Source organism: Mus pahari, chromosome 2, assembly GCF_900095145.1.
Source record: "Mus pahari chromosome 2, PAHARI_EIJ_v1.1, whole genome shotgun sequence".
NCBI classification, from domain to species: domain Eukaryota; kingdom Metazoa; phylum Chordata; class Mammalia; order Rodentia; family Muridae; genus Mus; species Mus pahari.
The window spans coordinates 138,501,915-138,519,945 of NC_034591.1; the positions used below are offsets into that span (position 1 = coordinate 138,501,915).

The 18,031-nt window shown below is 40.5% G+C and overlaps 1 protein-coding gene across 1 annotated transcript; it reads left to right on the forward strand.

The window, feature by feature from the left end:
- Positions 1 to 8,664: 8,664 nt before the first annotated feature.
- On the forward strand, positions 8,665 to 18,013 carry LOC110316523 (C-type lectin domain family 4 member A-like). Its single transcript, XM_021190875.1, has 6 exons — positions 8,665 to 8,976; positions 10,046 to 10,162; positions 13,045 to 13,146; positions 15,236 to 15,390; positions 16,295 to 16,407; positions 17,549 to 18,013. The coding sequence occupies exons 1-6, from the start codon at positions 8,895 to 8,897 to the stop codon at positions 17,691 to 17,693; spliced, it is 714 nt and encodes a 237-aa protein (XP_021046534.1). The 5' UTR covers positions 8,665 to 8,894; the 3' UTR covers positions 17,694 to 18,013.
- Positions 18,014 to 18,031: the final 18 nt, after the last annotated feature.

Consider the following 18,031-nt stretch of genomic DNA (forward strand, 5'->3'; position numbering starts at 1 on the left):
GAGGGTAGGGTAAATGAAGTAATACAATATATGACTCATATATTATATGATGGACAAATAACACTAAAGACCTTTTGAAAATGTCATATGGAAACATATTACTGTATATGATTTCTAAAATACATACAAACACACACACACACATGCACATGCACACACATACACATATGTTAAAATCGATCCTAGAATAGGAAAGCAATGTTCCTACTAGACACAGAGGATAACAGATAAAATCCCAGCGCCAGGCAGGAATGGATTGCTTCTTCTGGCATTGTAGGACCTGTAGATTCCCAAACATGATAACCTATTGCCATCATTTTTTATTACTCTTCAGAACTTTTTTTTAAAAAGTTTTACTTTATTATTTTTAAAAGGTGCTATTCATTGTACATGGCACAATTACACAGGACGTTTTCATATACCCATATCCTGCACGCTGAGCTCATTTCTCTGGCCTATGATGCTTCCATCCCTCTTTCCTCAAGATGATCTCACTGCTGTTTGCATGCCATGTGTGCAATCTGAGTTTATGCATCTGTCTGAAATCTAGGCATCACAAATGAGAAACATTTGATATATTTCACTGTGAAACTGGTTAAATCCTCTTAGTATAAATCTCCACTAGCATATATTTTCCTGTAAGTGACACAACTTTGCCTTTTGCATGACTGAAAAATTCCCTTATATAAATATACCACATTTTCTTTATCCATCCATTTGTTGTTGAACAACTAGGTTGACTCCCTAATTTAGCTATTGGTAGTAATGCTTCAATATTTTATAAGACTGTATTGCTACAGACCACATATCTGAGTCATAGGACATGGAGAGATCAAGCTGGTATTAACCTAGAAGCATCATCCTAACTGTCTAGCTTTCACAGTATTAGAAGGTACGCTGCATGCTACTGAAGAAGAAAGTAACCATCAGTCTTTTCTTTTTTTTTCAATTTTTTATTATATATTTTCTTCATTTACAATTCAAATGCTATCTCAAAAGTCCCTTATACCGTCTCCCCACCCTGCCCTCCAACCCACTCACTCCAGCTTCCTGGTCCTGGTATTCCCCTGTATTGGGACATATAATCTTTGCAAGACCATGGACCTCTCCTCTCAATGATGGCCAAAATTAGGCCATCTTCTGCTACATATGCAGCTGGAGACACGAGCTTAGGGGGTACTGGTTAGTTCACATTGCTGTTCCTCCTATAGGGTTACAGACCCTTCCTCGGGTAATTTCTCTAGCTCCTTCATTGGGGGCCATGTGTTCCATCCAACAGATGAATCTGAGCATCCACTTTTGTATTTGCCAGGCACTGGTATAGCCTCACAAGAGTCAGCTATATCAGGGTCCTGTAAGCAAAATCTTGCTGGCATATGCAATAGTGTCTGGGTTTGGTGGTTGATTATGGGATGGACCCCCGGGTGGAGCAATCTCTGCATGGTCCTACCTTCTGTCTCGTCTCCAAACTTTGTCTCTGTAACTCCTTACATGGGTATTTTGTTCCCCATTCTAAGGAGGGACAAAATATTCACACTTTGGTCTTCCTTCTTCTTGAGTTTCATGTGTTTTGCAAATTGTATCTTCGATATTCTAAGTTTCTGGGATAATATCCACTTAACAGTGAGTGCATATCATGTGAGTTCTTTTGTGATTGGGTTACCTCACTCAGGATGATACCCTCCAGATGCATCCATTTGCCTAAGAATTTCAGGAATTCATTGTTTTTTAATAGCTGAATAGTACTCCATTGAGTAAATGTACCACATTTTCTGTATCCATTCCTCTGTTGAGGGACATCTGGGTTCTTTCCAGCTTCTGACTGTTATAAATAAGGCTGCTATGAACATAGTGGAGCATGTGTCCTTATTACCAGTTGGAATATCTTCTGGATATATGCCCAGGAGAGGAATTGCTCCATCTTCTGCTAGTACTATGTCTAATTTTCTGAGAAAGCGCTAGACTGATTTCCAGAGTGGTTGTACCAGCTTGCAATCCCACCAACCATGGAGGAGTGTCCTTCTTTCTCCACAACCTCGCCAGTATCTTCTGTCACCTGATTTTTTGATCTTAGTCATTCTGACTGGTGTAAGGTAGAATCTCAAGGTTGTTTTGATTTGCATTTCCCTGATGATGAAGGATGTTGTACATTTTTTCAGATGCTTCTCAGCCATCCAGTATTCCTCAGTTGAAAATTCTTTGTTTAGCTCTATAGCCCATTTTTAATGGGGTTATTTGATTTTTCTGGAGTTCTTTATATATATTGGATGTTAGTCCCTTATCTGATTTAGGATTGGTAAAGATCCTTTCTCGATCTGTTGGTGGCCTTTTTGTTTTATTGACAGTGTCTTTTGCCTTATAGAAGCGTTGCAATTTTATGAGGTCCCATTTGTTGATTCTTGATCTTACAGCACAAGCCATTAGTGTTCTATTCAGGATTTTTTCCCCTGTGTCCATATCTTGAAGGCTTTTCCCACTCTCTCTTCTATAAGTTTTAGTGTCTCTGGTAACCATCAGTCTTGTCCAGCTAGCAACCCTGAGAACTGTATTTATGAGTGATCTGGCAACACATACCCACTGGTGCAATAGTGACTACAACATCATGGTAGTAACCAATAGCTTTCTGATTAGAATTAAGTCTTGCTTCATAAGATGAAACATATTCCTTACACCAATATTGGGCATAAGCTATAGGGGAAAATCTATTGCTATTATTTAAAGGGAAATAATATTAAACTGACTGTTAAAGACTTATGATTGAACCCATAGAGCAGTGCATATATCAACCCTCCCCTGAGAAGCTTCAATTTGCAGTAGATGATGATTAACCCAGAGACCCACAACTTGACAAAGAGCAGAGAATAAGAGACTGAAGAATGCTCAGCCCTAAATGGGATGTGTATACCACAACTCCCCTCCCTATAAAGCTCAGGAAACATTGCAGAAGAGAGCAGAAAGTTTGAGATCTAAAGGTGATGGATGACTGTAAGGAAACTCTCATTTGGATACAGCAGGTCATCTGGACATGTGGACTCAGAGGCTGCTACAGAATGCACAAACAAATCATTCCAAATCCCAGCATGGGCATGAAATATGCCCTTAGCTGCAGAGATATTGGCAAATATTAGCTGCTCGAAGGGGAAGAGTTTGTTTTCTCTAAGAGCTGTAGCTCCTGTTAAATCAAAAAGCCTTACCCAACACAGGGTAACCAGAAGACAACTTGCATAGGGGAAGTAGTTATTTCCCAATGGCACTTGAGTCCCACAGATTAAACTTGGGTCATCAGGGTTGTTAACAAGCATGTTTACCTGCTGAGCCATCTTACCTGCCCCAACTTCATTTTTCTTTATAGCACATCTATGTTTTCTTTTCCTAGTGTCTTCATGACTTACATTTAAGGGTTTGATCATTTTGAGTTGATTTCTGTAGATGGTGAGAGATGGGAATCACCGTATGTGTGCTAAGGCATGAGGTCAAACTCATCTTCTTGCTTCCCTTTTCTCCTTGGACAGATATGTCAAAGAGCGAGCACTCAAATTATAACAAGGTTAGTGTTTCTGAAGACTCTCCCTACACTCCTGCCCAATCAACTTGTTATCATAAATTTTCCAAGTACCCCCAAGAAACAACAAAGTACTAATGCCACTCAGGAGATTCCAAAGCTGCTAGAGGCTACCCAGTAGGGACTGGGAAAAGAAAGCCAGACAAATTCCTTCTTGTACAGATAAAGAGCAAAATGACACAACAGAGAGAGAGGAAATGAGCAAGTTAAGGAGCACCAGGAACATCTTATTTTGGGTCTGGCTTATTTTGTTTAATATAACAGTGCCCAGGTTTATCTGTTTTCTTGCTAATGCTATAACTTTGTTCTTTACAGTTGGGTTAAAATTCCATTGAGTATGTATACCATGCTTTCTTTCTTCACATGTGGATGGGTATCTAGGATGATTCCATAAGTAGTCTCTTGCAAAAAGCACAGCAATGGATGTGGACCTGCAAGTGTGCTGGGGTGTGGGGACTGAGGTTTCTTTGGATTGCTACACAGAAGTGGTATGGCACCCCTACTTTTAGCTCTCAAAGAAATGCCATACTGATTTCCATGGTGACTAGTGGTTCATGCTTTAACTAGCAGCATGCAAAGTCCCCTTTCTTTGCATCCACACCAGCATTTGTGTTTTTGATAAAATCCATTTTGATTGGAATCTCAAAAATGTTTAAAATTTCTTTTCTTTTATGGTTAACTATTTTGAACACATTTTTAGGTGTCTCTTGGCTCTCCGCATTTCTTCCCTTGAGAATTCTCTGTCCCGTTCATAGTCCTCCTGTTGGATGTGAATTTGGGAAAGATTTTTTTCCCTAAGGTATAAGCATTTCTTCTGTAAGCCCTCTCTTTGCTCTGCTGATTGTTTCCTTTGCTCTTTATGCTACATTTTTGAGGACACTGTTAGAGATCCTTTAGCTAGATAATGTAAAGAGATGGGAAGTAGTTTGCATAATTGTTTAAAAGCCTTTGCATAATTCTTGTGGGAGAATTAAACTTTGGTGTTTTTGACACACCTTCCTGCACCACTTACAGTGTAGGTAGCCTCTCTACCTAATTTATAGGCTTGTGTAAGAGGCTGCCAGTGACCAATATTGAAAGTGACTTTATAATGACACCGCACTATTTATTTATTTGTTTGTTTGTTTATTTATTTATTTACACACACACACGAGCACAATACTGTGCGTTCAGGTAGATGAACATGGAAGTTAGGACAATGTGCAAGAGATGGTTCTCTCCTATCATGTGAGATCCAGGGATTGAATTTAGGTTGTCAGGCTTGCTAGCAAACCAAAGTCTTGAAGGTAGAAGATGCTTGTCACACTATACTTCTGGCCCTGACCACCATATTAAAACAGAGGAGTGTGATGCATGTTCAACTGCTCTGTGGCCTTGGCTCCAGAATGAGGAAACACATGGAGAGGATCCAAGCATCACTACAGTAAGCCTTTGCAGATCCTAAGCACAAATAAAATGTGACTGAGAAATAAGTGTTTGCTGTTGTAAACTGGCTGGGTACGGGACTGTGGATGACAAAGCATAGTTTGCTCACAATGTGAATTTTTCCCGTAGGGAGATAGCGGCAACTTTAGAACTCACTTTTGCATAAGGAGCTTGAAGGATAGAGTCTCTGGGAGTAAGCAATGTGTGTGCCCATGTAGCACTGCGTCCCTGAACCTTGTATTGAGTACTACGAATTTTCTTGCTCTTCTATCCTTTAAAAATGTGATTTTCCCTTTGCTTACTAAATAATTTTTTGCCATCATCTTGTCCCCCTTTGCTTTTGACTGTGATAAGGTTCCATGATGAGGAGGGGTGCCAGTGCCCTTGCACTGCCGAACAATTTGTTGTGCCTGTTCACGGGTGATGGAATATTTAAGTCTCAAGGTATGAGCATTGGGGTGATGTAGGTTGTGAGCCTATTGAGCAGCTGCAAGAGGAGTGGTAGACAAGCCAGAAGCCACTACCTGTGTTGCATCGTAGGGGAGAACAATAATGTCAGGATCTTTACCAAAAAGCCTAAGAGCAGCTTCCCTGCCAAGGTGCAGAATATGTGCAACCAGCTGAGGATATGTGGGCAATACTTTAGAAGGAGAAGCTGGCAAATGTACCCAAAACAGAGGTTTAAGTTGCTATAAAAGGCCTGTGGGAGAAAAGGATGTAGGGAAAACAAGAAACTGAAGTGGTAGATCTGGAGAGAAATATACAATACTTTGTTCATTGATGGCCTGTTTGACCTTGGCCAGAGATGCTTATGCTTCCTGAGTCAGCATGCATGGGGAGGATGGATCTGAGTCTCCACACAAAATATCAAACAAAGGTTTTAATTCTCCTGTTGTAAGCTTCAAATAGGGGTGGAGCCAGTTTATATCTCCTAGCAAATGTTGAAAATCATTAAGAGTCTGTAATGAATCTCTCCTTAAATGAACCTTTTGTGAGAGAATCCTAGTAGGAAACAATTCAAAGCCCAAAAACAAGTGAGAAGGGTGAATCTGAATTTTCTCGGGAGAGTCTTGAGGTCCCTGGCTCTGGAGAGTATTAATAAGTTTTATACCAACACAATATAGCTGATTTTCATCAGGCACAGAAACAAGGATGTCCTCCATGTAATGGACAATGTAATAATCAGGGTAGGATCTCCTGAAGGGATCAACAACCTGAGCCACCTACTTTTGGCAAAGCATGGGACTATTAGCCATGCCTTGAGGGAGAACTCTCCACTGACATCGAGGAGAGGGCCCTACACAGTTAGCTACAGGAAGGCTGAATGCAAAGCATTTACAATCTTTAGGGTGGAGGGGAATAGAAAAGAAACAATCTTTTAAATCAATAACTAATTTGGCATATCCCCTGGGAATAGCCACTGGAGAGGGGATACCAGGTTATAAGGCTCCCATAGGAACCATGGTCTTATTAACTGCTCTGAGATCTTGCAGTAATCACCATTTGCTGTTTCGTTTTTGAATAACAAATATTGGGGTGTTCCAAGGCAAGGTAGAGGGTTCTATATGTCCTGCTGCCAACCATTCCTGCACTAATTCTATGGCTGCAGACAAGTTTTTAGCAGGGAGGGACCATTGGTCAATCCAGACAGGGGGATCATCCTTCCAGGTAATCTTATCTGCTTGGCGTGCAGGGGGAGCAATGGTCCTCATGAAAAATGGGAATTGTAACCCAGGCCTGTATGATCCATTTTGGGAGAGGCAGCTATTGGCATAGGCCTCCCCTGCCCATTTTTGCCTAATCCCTGTCCAGGGAGATANCCCTGGGAGANCATTTGTTGAGCAACAACTTCATTGGGACTATACATAAAAACTTTCATTTGAGAGAGAATGTCTCTTCCCCAAAGATTAACAGGTAGGCCAGGGACAATGAAGGGCTGAATAGAGCCAGAATTTCCCTCACTATCTTCCCAGGTCAGCAACTGTGAGCTCTGGAGAGTAGTTTTGGATCGTCCAGTTCCTTGCAGATGGGTCAGGGTGGCTTGTAAAGGCCAAGCAGAAGGCCAGGCACTCTGTGAGATTACAGTAGTCAGTGCCTGAATCTAAAATGCCTTCAAAGCTCTTGCCATTTATCTTAAGGCTCAGCATAGGGCGGTCCCTAATGATTGCCTGGACCCTGTACAGGTCTGAGGAGCCTGGCTGAGAAGAGCCGCGCTGGGTGCCTTTTGCTGGGTGGGAGGTGTCTAGAGGTAGAGGCAGAGCCTGTGCCAAGCGTTGCCCTTGCAAGATTGATATTGGGCCTCAAGGGGCACTGCCCAGAATCTTAATTTCTCTGTTATAATAATTGTCTACTAGAGAGGGGTGGACTATAAGTCCCTTTAAGGTGGTGGAAGCACGCCCTAAAGTTAAAAAATACGTATGAGGTGGGGGAGAGCCAAAAGCCCCAGTGGGAAGGCTCTCGGCGCTGGCTGTTTGTGCTAGGAGACCAAGAGGGAANTGCTGCTTGTGTAGATAATCAGCCTCTAGCAGGGCTTTTTCAGCTCTACTTGACTCCCTGCCACAGTGCAGTGTAACTTACCAGCTTCTGCTGTGCAAATTGAGACTGCCTTTTAAACAAGTTAAACTAAATCAAAGGATGGACAGCCAACAGATAACATTTTAACCATTTTTTTCAACATGAAACACAGAACAACAATCATTCAAACAACAAAGCAAAAACAAACATAAATTGACAGACATATGGACAAATTGGTGCACCAAGGACAGACAATAGACAGAGAGGGAATAGAACTTGATGTCTCAAAGGGACCCAGATATCCTAACCAGAACCAAGAGTATCTCCATAGGAGCCAGAGGTCCTCTCATCGGCATGCTGATGAGAAAGCGTCTGAACTGGGGAGTGGGTCCACAAACCTGAGAGGTGAGGAGGGCAGCTGTGCCTGACAGAGGGCAGGTGAGGAGTCTGAACTCAAATAGGGTGAGGCAGGCACCCGTGTTTGGGGTCACTTCTCACGGGAAGTCAGAACCCCAAACGAGTGAGCAGAGGGTCCTCAAGGAGGGCAGCGTGGGACGATACCTTGGCATTCGGGAGAGGTGAGGATGGGCACCGTGCGTAGTTTTGGCTCCAGGTTAGGCTGAGATTCAGAGACTAAGCTGGATGACCGGACCTTCCTCACAGAGGGTAAACCAGGCACGGGTTTCAGGAGCCAGGCAAGATACAGAGTGTGGAAGAATACAAGCTGGAAACTCAGTGGCTTTCAAGATAAAGAGATAATCCTTGCTAGGATGCGGAGGAAATGGCCTGTCAGAACCCAGGCAGGTTAAAGAGAGTATCCATGAATATGGTAGAGCTGGTTCCAGAGACTGAGCAGGGTGAAGACACTGTCCCCTTGTGGTGCCACAGTCTAGGGTGTGTACTAGGTGCCTTTGGGATGAAGAATACTTCTGTTCATGGCAGGGACTTGAGTGTGGTGGTAGAACCCCAGGAAGACCAACTGGCAGCTCTTCAGAGATCATGAGTAGAAATTGGCACACACTGGGTAAAGGAAGCTTGATTGTGGAGGGTGGCTCAGGGTGAGTGTCAGAATCTCAACTCTGTAGGGAGTTTGACTTCTCTAATGCCCTGGTTCCTCTTTTTCATTCCTTCCTGTTTTCTTCTCTCCCCCACTGAGTTCTTGATATAGCTGTAATTCTATGACTGGTTGGGGTGCGTTTCCATCTGCCATACTCCCTTTGCAGGTCAGGGGAGTGGACTTAATGCTGCAAGCTGAGGACAGCTGTCTGTTACTGCCTCTCATCCCTAGTTGGTATCGGAATTATTTGCTGTCACGTTTGTTTCTTGTTGAGGCGATATTTTAAAGATGGGATGACACACATCTTCTGAGGGCAGGGGACAATTTCATCTCAACATGTTTTCAGAAAACATTTATATTAACACGAACTTCAAAAATAAAATTGACTTCTCAGACATCGACACAGACTCTTGGCCAGGTAAGAAAGTATTTTCTGCTGCTCCCAGTTAGTGATTCAGTAAAGGACAAAGACAGATGGTCTTAGATGCTGCCATGCCTGCGGGTCCCTGGAGCCTCAGCCAAGTGTGTTGCCTGTAGACAGATGTGAAATGTCATGGGATTGTACAATGGAGAAGAGAATGTATTGTCTTTACTTTTACCATCTAGAGAAAAATAACACCATATGAGTATATTGTATCTTTTCTACATGTAAATAAACATAAATATGTGTACCATATTGTCTCAAAAGTTAGGCTACTGTTTAATAATTCCCAGCTCTCTGTTTAGTAGCATAGTATAATTTGTTGAAGCGTTGGATAGCTTCTTTCACTCTTCTCATCCCAGTGATGGAGACAGAACACAGGCCCTTACACATGGTTGGAAAGTATTGTAAGTAACCCTTTTAGAAGTGGTGACTAAAAATGTAGCGATTTTTACCATAAAGGTATACAAAGACTTCTTGACTATCACATACTTTGCAGTTGGAAGTAAGCCAGAAGACTTTAAAAGTATATAATGAAATACTCTGAAGTCATTATAAAACTGATAAAGAAGATGTGATGATGGTTGGATGTTTTGCCCCATGTCTGTAGTAGCAAAACTCAGGAGGCTGAGACAGGGGTTTGCTATAAGTTTGAGGCCAGCTTGGACTACATAATGAATTCAAGGTCTACCTTGGGAACATACCAAGACTGCCTCAGAAATAATACAAAAATTATTAAGGAAAAAAAATTCACGATTTAATGTAAAAGAAAATGATAGCCACAAATCAGTATTTATGATGTGCCAATTGTGGAAAATATGAATTTATGTGTGAAAGTTTTAAACTTGTTGGAAAATGAATATCAAATATTGGCAACAATATCCTCAATGTTAGGAATGAATTTTATATTTCAGAATGTTTCTATAATTAACATGATTGTTTCATATTTACATTCTCTTATTATTTCAAACATCACATTATTAGTGTTTATCAGGCACAGCAACAGAATAGGAAAAAAAGAGAGGAAATAACAGAACTCAAGAAATGAATTTTGTTTGTCTTTCAGCTCCCCCAAAGAAGAACACGTCTCAGAAAAGTTGTCACAAATTCTCTAAGGTCCTCTTTACCTCACTCATAATCTATTTCCTGCTGTTGACCATCTTGTTCTCCAGTGCTTTGATCAGTAAGTACCCAGTAGAACAAGTAAGTAGAGAGAAGTATCTATTAGCCAGACAGCTACCGGGAAACCTGGGAAAAACCTATTCTGGGGTAATAGATAATATTGGAAATTTTGATCTGTTTCAGAATTACTGGTCTGTAAAAATGATGGAATCCATTCTGGCTAGAGAAGCGTGCCCTGGAGCATCTGTTAGATTTCAGTACTGAGGATGATTCTGTGTCTCCTCGGCAGCATTTAGAAGCCAGCCCCTTTGGACACACAGATGCTCATCTTTTGGAATGAGTAGAGGATGAGAAGACATGGACAAGGCTATTCCAGGGACAGTGCTCCAGTGGAACTCCTTCTAAATTTATATATATATATATATATATATATATATATATATATATATATTTTTTTTTTTTTTTTTTTCTGTCCCAGTCTGTGTGAGACCTGAAAGCTAATTTAGAAAGCAGTGGATTTCTCTGTAAATTAGCTTTCACACTCATCAAAAATTAAAAATCACAAACTGTATTTTATGTAGGTGTTATACTTAGCATTTAATAATTAGTAATATCCATTTACTATGTATCGGGCAGCATGTCAGCATGTCAGAGAGTCCACATGCTAGCCCCCAGTCTCAAGAAATTTTGAGAATGGTCAAGTGAACCAGTGCTTAAAAAAATCATATGGGCGACGCTATGCAGGTAAGAAGTAAGAAGTAAGCTCAGGGGCTAAGAAAAGCCAGGAGGAAATGACATCTGGACCTGTGTGTGCTGGCACTGTTATAGACATATAAGATGGAAGATATGGACAAATATCTTCAGTGCATCATTGAAATTTATAGTGCTTCATGAAATAGTTGAGGGCAGACAAATCTGGGCTCATCTAAAAAAAATAACACATAGCATACTACACTTATTTCCTCTCTGTAATTTATTTTTTAGTAGCTGTTGCTGAGTCATTATCTATCCTAAAACTTTGTAGGCTAATTGAACTATTGATGTAATTCCTGCTCCCTGGCTTCACCAAGACTGTTCTGTCTTGGGAAATTCTCATGGTCCTAGGTGAACGTATGCATACTTATGGAGTTGTGCATCAGTTACAGGCAACCCAGCTCAGGTCAGGCGATAGAGAAATAAAACAGACCCAGTTTCTTGAATATGGAGCTGCAGACATAGTTCAAATGAGTGTGGGTATAGGGAAGGTTGAAAAGTGTGTCCACTTTCCCAATGTGCCACAGACATGGAGAACCACTGAAGAATTTAAACTAGGAAATGATTAAAATTAAAATTGAGTTATAGAAGTGTGCTATTGCAGAGGTGTAAAAATGAAGGGAAGGAGAAATTATAAGACTAATTAAGAATCCATTTGAGAAGTGATGGAGGTTTGATATAGGGGCCATGCTAGTGATGAACAGGAGAGGAGGTAACTTCAACCAAAAAGTGGGTAAAGTTTTGGTTAATATTAATAGCTTGGAACAAGGGGATACAAAGAAACAACACATGACTTGAATATTCTGATCTCATAAAGTCAACAGTCATGAAGTTATTTGAAGGGGAATAAGATGAGCAGCAGGTTTGGGTTGAAATATGTTGACTTAAGCTTTGTTTATGATCACCTCAGATGAAGATTTTTAGTGGGATGCATATTAACATATTTTAGGAACGAGGAATAGATTTGAGAAGACCTTCACTTATATGCAGCAAACAACCAAAACAGACAAACAACCAAACAAGCCCCCCACAAAGCTCCAAAACAACCCCCCCTCCAAGTCCCCACACCCCCAACCTCCAACCCTGCCAACTCAGGAGAATGCAATATCACTAAGGAAGAGGAATATGAAGGAGAAAGAAATACAGATAGAGTTGTGTGTTGCATCCCATTTTAAGAGAGGTGGGTGGGGAAGGAAACACTTAGGAAGGAGCACAGGAAGTAGCAGCAAGCAGCAGGCAAAAGTGGAGGGAGCCACCAACCCTCAAGAGTGAAGCAGGAAAAGAACCAGGTGTGTGTAATTTGGGAAGTCCCTCGGGGAGAGGTTTGATTAGTTAATGTACAGGAGGAGCCACTGACGGTCCATTTCAAGACTAGTTTGGTAAATTAGCAAAAATAAAAGCCAGAATGTGGTGGGCAACTCAAGGAACAAGTAGGAGATAAAATTCAATTTCTCCAGGAAAGGTGAGTCAGTTTCAGGTTAGGAACTCAGTGACAGTGTGAGGACACTGAGAATAAAGAGGGAGGGAAAGGAAAGAAGAGAAGGCAAACAAAGTCCTTTCGATCACTGTTAGGTTCTTTTTATAACCCCCATTCTTAGGAAACCCAGAACTAGTCTCAACTCATTTCTCCCTCACCTTTTCTGGGCTATGCACATACTTAAAAGAACTTATCACCTAAGATTAGTCTTTCAGTGTGCCCTACATTAAATATTGATGAATATCCAGAATGAGGGATCTGTCCCTTCCTTTCTGTGGTCCAATAGAAGTAGAGTTATATTGATTAAAGGGTGATGGGAATGTTTTTGTGTGTGGTAGGGTCTCATATAGCTCAAGCTAGGCATCAACTAACTAACCAATTAACTAATGAACCAACTAACCAACTAAATTAATCAACCAACTAAATTAACTAAGCCAAGCAACCATCCAACCAAGCAAATAACTAACCGTACTAACTTGCATGGTAAAGGATGACCCAAAACTTCTTATCTTTCTTCTAATTTCCAAGTGCTAGGACTACAGCCACCACATTCAGCTTATGGTGATGGAGAATATTTCCTAGGCAGGCTCTAAAATACTCAGGTAATTGGACATTTATAGATTTTGTTTCTATAAAGAATGTAAGAAAGTAAAAAAGGAGTCGAGTCATAGTACCACCAGGAAAATGAAAAAAATTTTTTTTGTACTTTACAGCTTTGTTTACAAAATATTCTCAGCTTCTTGAAGAAAAAACAATTATAAAAGAACTGAACTATACTGAATTGGAGTGTACAAAATGGGATTCACTCTTGGAAGGTAAAACTTAGTGTGCCTAGAACCAACATTTCCAACTAGATTCTCAGGTAGATCCATCCCATCCACTATGGGGATATGACTTTATACCATGCACTCACTACCAGCTGCCTGTGGAGTCCTTTTTAGAGGTCTCCAATCAGGCATAATTGGGATGTGTGGCTGCCTAGTTTCAACAAAGAAAAAAATTTCAGAGATGGTCGATATGGGGTTGAGTTGAATTTCCCAGGAGCAACAGAAAGGAGCTCCTGGGAAACGAAGAAAATCTGGTGGTGTGAATGTGAGCAACTCAGGGAGTCATGTTCAAGTGTGTGTGTGTGTGTGTGTTTAATATTTTTATTTTTAATTTAAAATGTTATATGCATGTGTCTCTCTGTGGGTTTGTGTGTGTGAGTGTTGTGCCTGTAGAGGCCAGAAGAGGGCATTGGATCCCCTGGAGCTGGAATTATATGCAATTGTGAGCCACAGGTCCTGGGTCTTGGATACTGAACTCCAGTTCTCTGCAAGAGCAGCACACACTTTCAATATGTTAGTGTGCAGTGTAATTTTCTCAAGACTTAAACAGAGAATTTTTTTTTGCTAGTAAACAGAGCTGGAAAGGTGGACTCGTGAAGGTGTATCGCTTAGGTTTAGGAGAGGGGAGTGTTTAAGGCTGTACATCACTTTGGCTTTGAGTAAGCGGTTTCTCTACTGTCTTTGGCATTTGTAATTAAGGTGTTTTGGGGCTACACCATATGGCCCTAAATAGGCACAGCTTATTGTCTTTGGCAAGATACCTTTGGAAAACACTTATTTCCTTAGGACATTTAAGCTTGCCTAGGGTTCCTGCCTTTCTAAGCAGATCTCACTCTCCACTCAGCTGTCCCCTTTGAAGCACAGAAGCTCTCATTCTTACTCAGGGAGTCCATCCTATGCCTACATCTTGAAATGTTCTCCTTATTTTTTTCCTGTATCAACTTCAGGGTTTCAGGTCTCATAAGTAAGGTGTTTAATCCATTGAGACTCTATTTTAGAATCAGTTTTATACAGAATGGGTAGGGATCTAGCGTCTTCCTTCTGCATGCTAGCACCCTGTTTTCTGAGTGCTATTTGTTGAAGAGGCTGTCTTCCTCTGATATGTATTCTTTGGCAGGAAATCAGGTGGTTGTAGCTGTGCTGATTTATACTTGTGGCTCCCATTTCTGTCCATCAATCGACCTGTGTGAATTTGTGCTGGTACCATGCTCTACAGTCTAGCCTCAAAGTCAAGGACGGTGATACCTCCAACATTATTCTGTTCTCCCCAGGATTGCTCTGGCTGTCTTTTATGCTTCTGTGTGAATTCTGAGATTATTTGAGATTCATTTATCTTATGAAGAATGTTGAAATTTTGATGGGGATTGCATTGATCTACTGACATTTAGGATCTTTGTGAGAGATTATTTTTCTATTTCATTTCTCTTTCTCCCCCTTGAGGGCTCACTGATATCTCTGTTGCCTAAGGAGGATGCAATTAATATCACAGAATACTCAAAATGTATTTTTCAGATATAACATTTCTATTCAGCTCTTTATGTTTTAAAACTTACTTCCAGAATCTTCATATTTTCTTCTTGAGACATCTATCGTGGATAAAGTTTTCAGATTAACCTATACTTTTGTTATCTCGCTTGTTAGGATATATTGACCACCATTTTTATCATCACTAATTAAAAATATATGTCTGATAACTGAAATTGTGCTGCCTTGGTTGTTGACATTTATTGTTTTTGTACATATACATGTATATATTTAGGAAATACAAGAGCTTTCTGGTTCTTGCTATGATGAGTTCTATTATTTTCAGACTGAGGTTGTTTAGCATTATATCCCCAGAGTCTGGGTGTTCTTTACACTGTTTTTCTGGCTTTTTCTGATACTACCCCAGTAGGACAAAGAGCCCTGACATTAGTGATAATGGAGGTGGACTTGGGTTCCTTTGCACCCGAGGAGTGAGGAGCTCCTGCTGCATCTTTAAGAAGCTGGGAGTCTCAGCTTCCACGTGGTGTCTACGTACAAATAACTTTAAAATGACTTTATTACATTGCATTTACATTTCCTTCTTTCCCCAAAGACAAAGTCTGGAGCTGTTGCCCGAAGGATTGGAAGCCATTTGGTTCCTACTGCTACTTCACTTCAACTGACTTGGTGGCATCTTGGAATGAGAGTAAGGAGAACTGCTTCCACATGGGTGCTCATCTGGTGGTAATCCACAGCCAGGAAGAGCAGGTACATCCTGGGAGAGCGGGGTCTGGGTTCAGCAGGCTGTCTGACAGTTTCTACTAAAAGAGAGTTTTGTTGACATGGGTGTTGGTGCTGTGGCAGAAGGCTTTCCATCAGATAGGCAGGAATGGTTGCCTTAACCCTTGCCTTGTACACCTTGGTCTCACTTCAGTGGAACTAAACACCCAGGAACCATGGCATAAAAAATCCAACACACTAGGCTGGAGGGAATGATGAAATGTTTCTGCTCAAAACATCAGTTTGTGATTTCCACATGCTAGTGCTTCCTGTAGTAATACAACTGACTAACAGAGAGGGGCACAGGGAAATAGGACCAAATCGGGATGGTCATGGCCAGCCACAAGCAATGAAATAGCTGAAGTTGTGAATGGAGAATGAATTAAATGTGCAAAATTCTCTCATGCACAACTGACAAAAATGGTGTTGGTGACGAAAAGAAGGAAAGCCAGTTTGAGAATGGGATTCATTATGATTGTGGTCTGAAATTGTTGTGAAAACATGAGTGATGACTGTTTCCTGATCATCTGAGAAGAAGTGCACTCCTGGGGGTTTGGGTGAGGAGATATGCACTCATGGGGGGAGGGGAGAAAACAAACACTCCTGGGGGTTTCTCCTATTCCTTGATCCTTGGTTTTTCTTATCTCTGTGTGACCAGAAAACAATCAGTCATAATATCACAGTGTACCTCTAAAGTCGAAAATTTGAAATGTATTTAAAAGCCTAGAGAGATGAAGTAGGATTTGATTATTGTGTATTTGTATATGTGCATGATATTGAACCCTATAATTTTGTATTGTTAAAATCATTTTTAAAAGATCTTATAAAAAATTTTATAACAGAAAAGAATTATTCAATCAAGGCTGAAGGCTGTATCTTTCTTTCTTCTTAGGATTTCATCACTGGGATTCTGGACACTGGTACTGCCTATTTTATAGGACTTTCAGATCCAGGTCATCGACAATGGCAATGGGTTGATCAGACACCATACGATGATAATGCCACGTGAGTGTAGACTTATAAGAGGAGTTCTAGGTCCTGTATCATGAGGGGAATTTAGGGTGTTCCAGCTGTCAGTTATGAAGTTGAAATAGTTCCCTCCTGGTAAAACAGCTGGAGATGAAGTTCCTTTTACTCTCCCATGTACTCATGACAGGAGTCCTATGGGACACACATTACTGCTATCCCCAGTAGAGTTGAGGAAACTGAATTTGAAGGGTGTAGAGTGGTAAATATCCAACGATGGTCTTTACCCATAGATGTATTTTATTATGGTTTCACTTTCTCATTTACATCTTTAAAAATAGGATTTAATTCATTTTTATTTGTGTATATATATATATATATATATATATATATATATATATATATATTTTTTTTTTTTTCCTGTGAGTTTCTGCCACACATATTTGGGTGTCCACGGAACTCAAGTGGTTGTAAGATCAAGTGGAGCTGGGGTTCCAGGTGGTATGACCCTACCAATGTGGGTGCTAGGAATAGAACTCACATATTTTCTCGAAAATCAGCAAGCACTCTTAATGTCTGAGCCACGTCCGCAGCCATCATTTATATCTTTATAAGATAAATTTATGACAAGATTATACCTATTTTTCATAAATCATGAGCCCTCAATCTGATATTGCTGTGTTTCCATATTTACATCGCCATTTATAAGCTCTTAGTTTATTACTATGTTTGCAAATCCTTTCTAGTGTCTGTTGTAGGAAACATGTAGTGATAGGATTGTCACTCCCAGTTTTCAGAGAAGGAAACTTGGAGCCCAGGTTATTAAATTAATAGTCCTTGATGACAGATATAAATAGGTCATCTAGACATTTTAACTTGTTCTCCAGTCTCTAAAATAATTCCATTGTAAAATGAAAACAAGGATTATTAAAATGTGAAAATTAGAGGAGAACTTTTCACCATATAAATAATCACCATGGGTTGATTGTGCCCTGGTACCAAGACCTAGGGATGAAGAAATAGTATCCTTTGTGATATGTCCTGGGAGAAGGGTAAAGTAACAAGCTAAGAGAACATTGAGTGCTGTGATCTCCATAAATTCCAACCTCATCCTCAGGCTTGCTTCCTCTTTTCAAGCATTAGTGTAGGAAACACCCTGATGCTCTTTCCTCCCTTTCAGATTCTGGCACAAAGGTGAGCCCAGCAATGACAACAAACAATGCGTTATAATAAATCATCGTTGGAGTACTGGATGGGGCTGGAGTGATATCCCTTGCAGTGATAAACAGAACTCAGTTTGTCATGTGAAAAAAATATACTTATGAATCACACATTCTCCATGGCCATGGGGTTGTATTGTTATCTACCATTACGCAGACACTTGGAAAGTTCTTCACGTGGAACAGAGGTCCACATGGACAGAATTTTAGGTAGGCAGCCAATGGTTATACATATGACAATACTGGTACATATGTAAATTTACTTGGTCATCATCATTATCTTACATAATGAGAAATTTCCATGTACCAGAGACTTTATAGGAGACTCTGTGCATATGTGGAAGCAACAAACATCTCTGCCCATTCTCAGATTCCCAAAGTTTTATTCCTTTTACCCATTTCTCTCTCTCTCTCTCTCTCTCTCTCTCTCTCTCTCTCTCTCT

What these genes read in the sequence shown, in the direction of transcription:
- LOC110316523 (XM_021190875.1), top strand. Translation starts at nt 8,895, where the DNA reads ATGTTTTCAGAAAACATTTATATTAACACGAACTTCAAAAATAAAATT. An exon ending in ATGGGATTCACTCTTGGAAG is followed by an intron (nt 13,147 to 15,235) that starts GTAAAACTTAGT and finishes CTTTCCCCAAAG; the next exon opens with ACAAAGTCTGGAGCTGTTGC. An exon ending in TCCACAGCCAGGAAGAGCAG is followed by an intron (nt 15,391 to 16,294) that starts GTACATCCTGGG and finishes CTTTCTTCTTAG; the next exon opens with GATTTCATCACTGGGATTCT.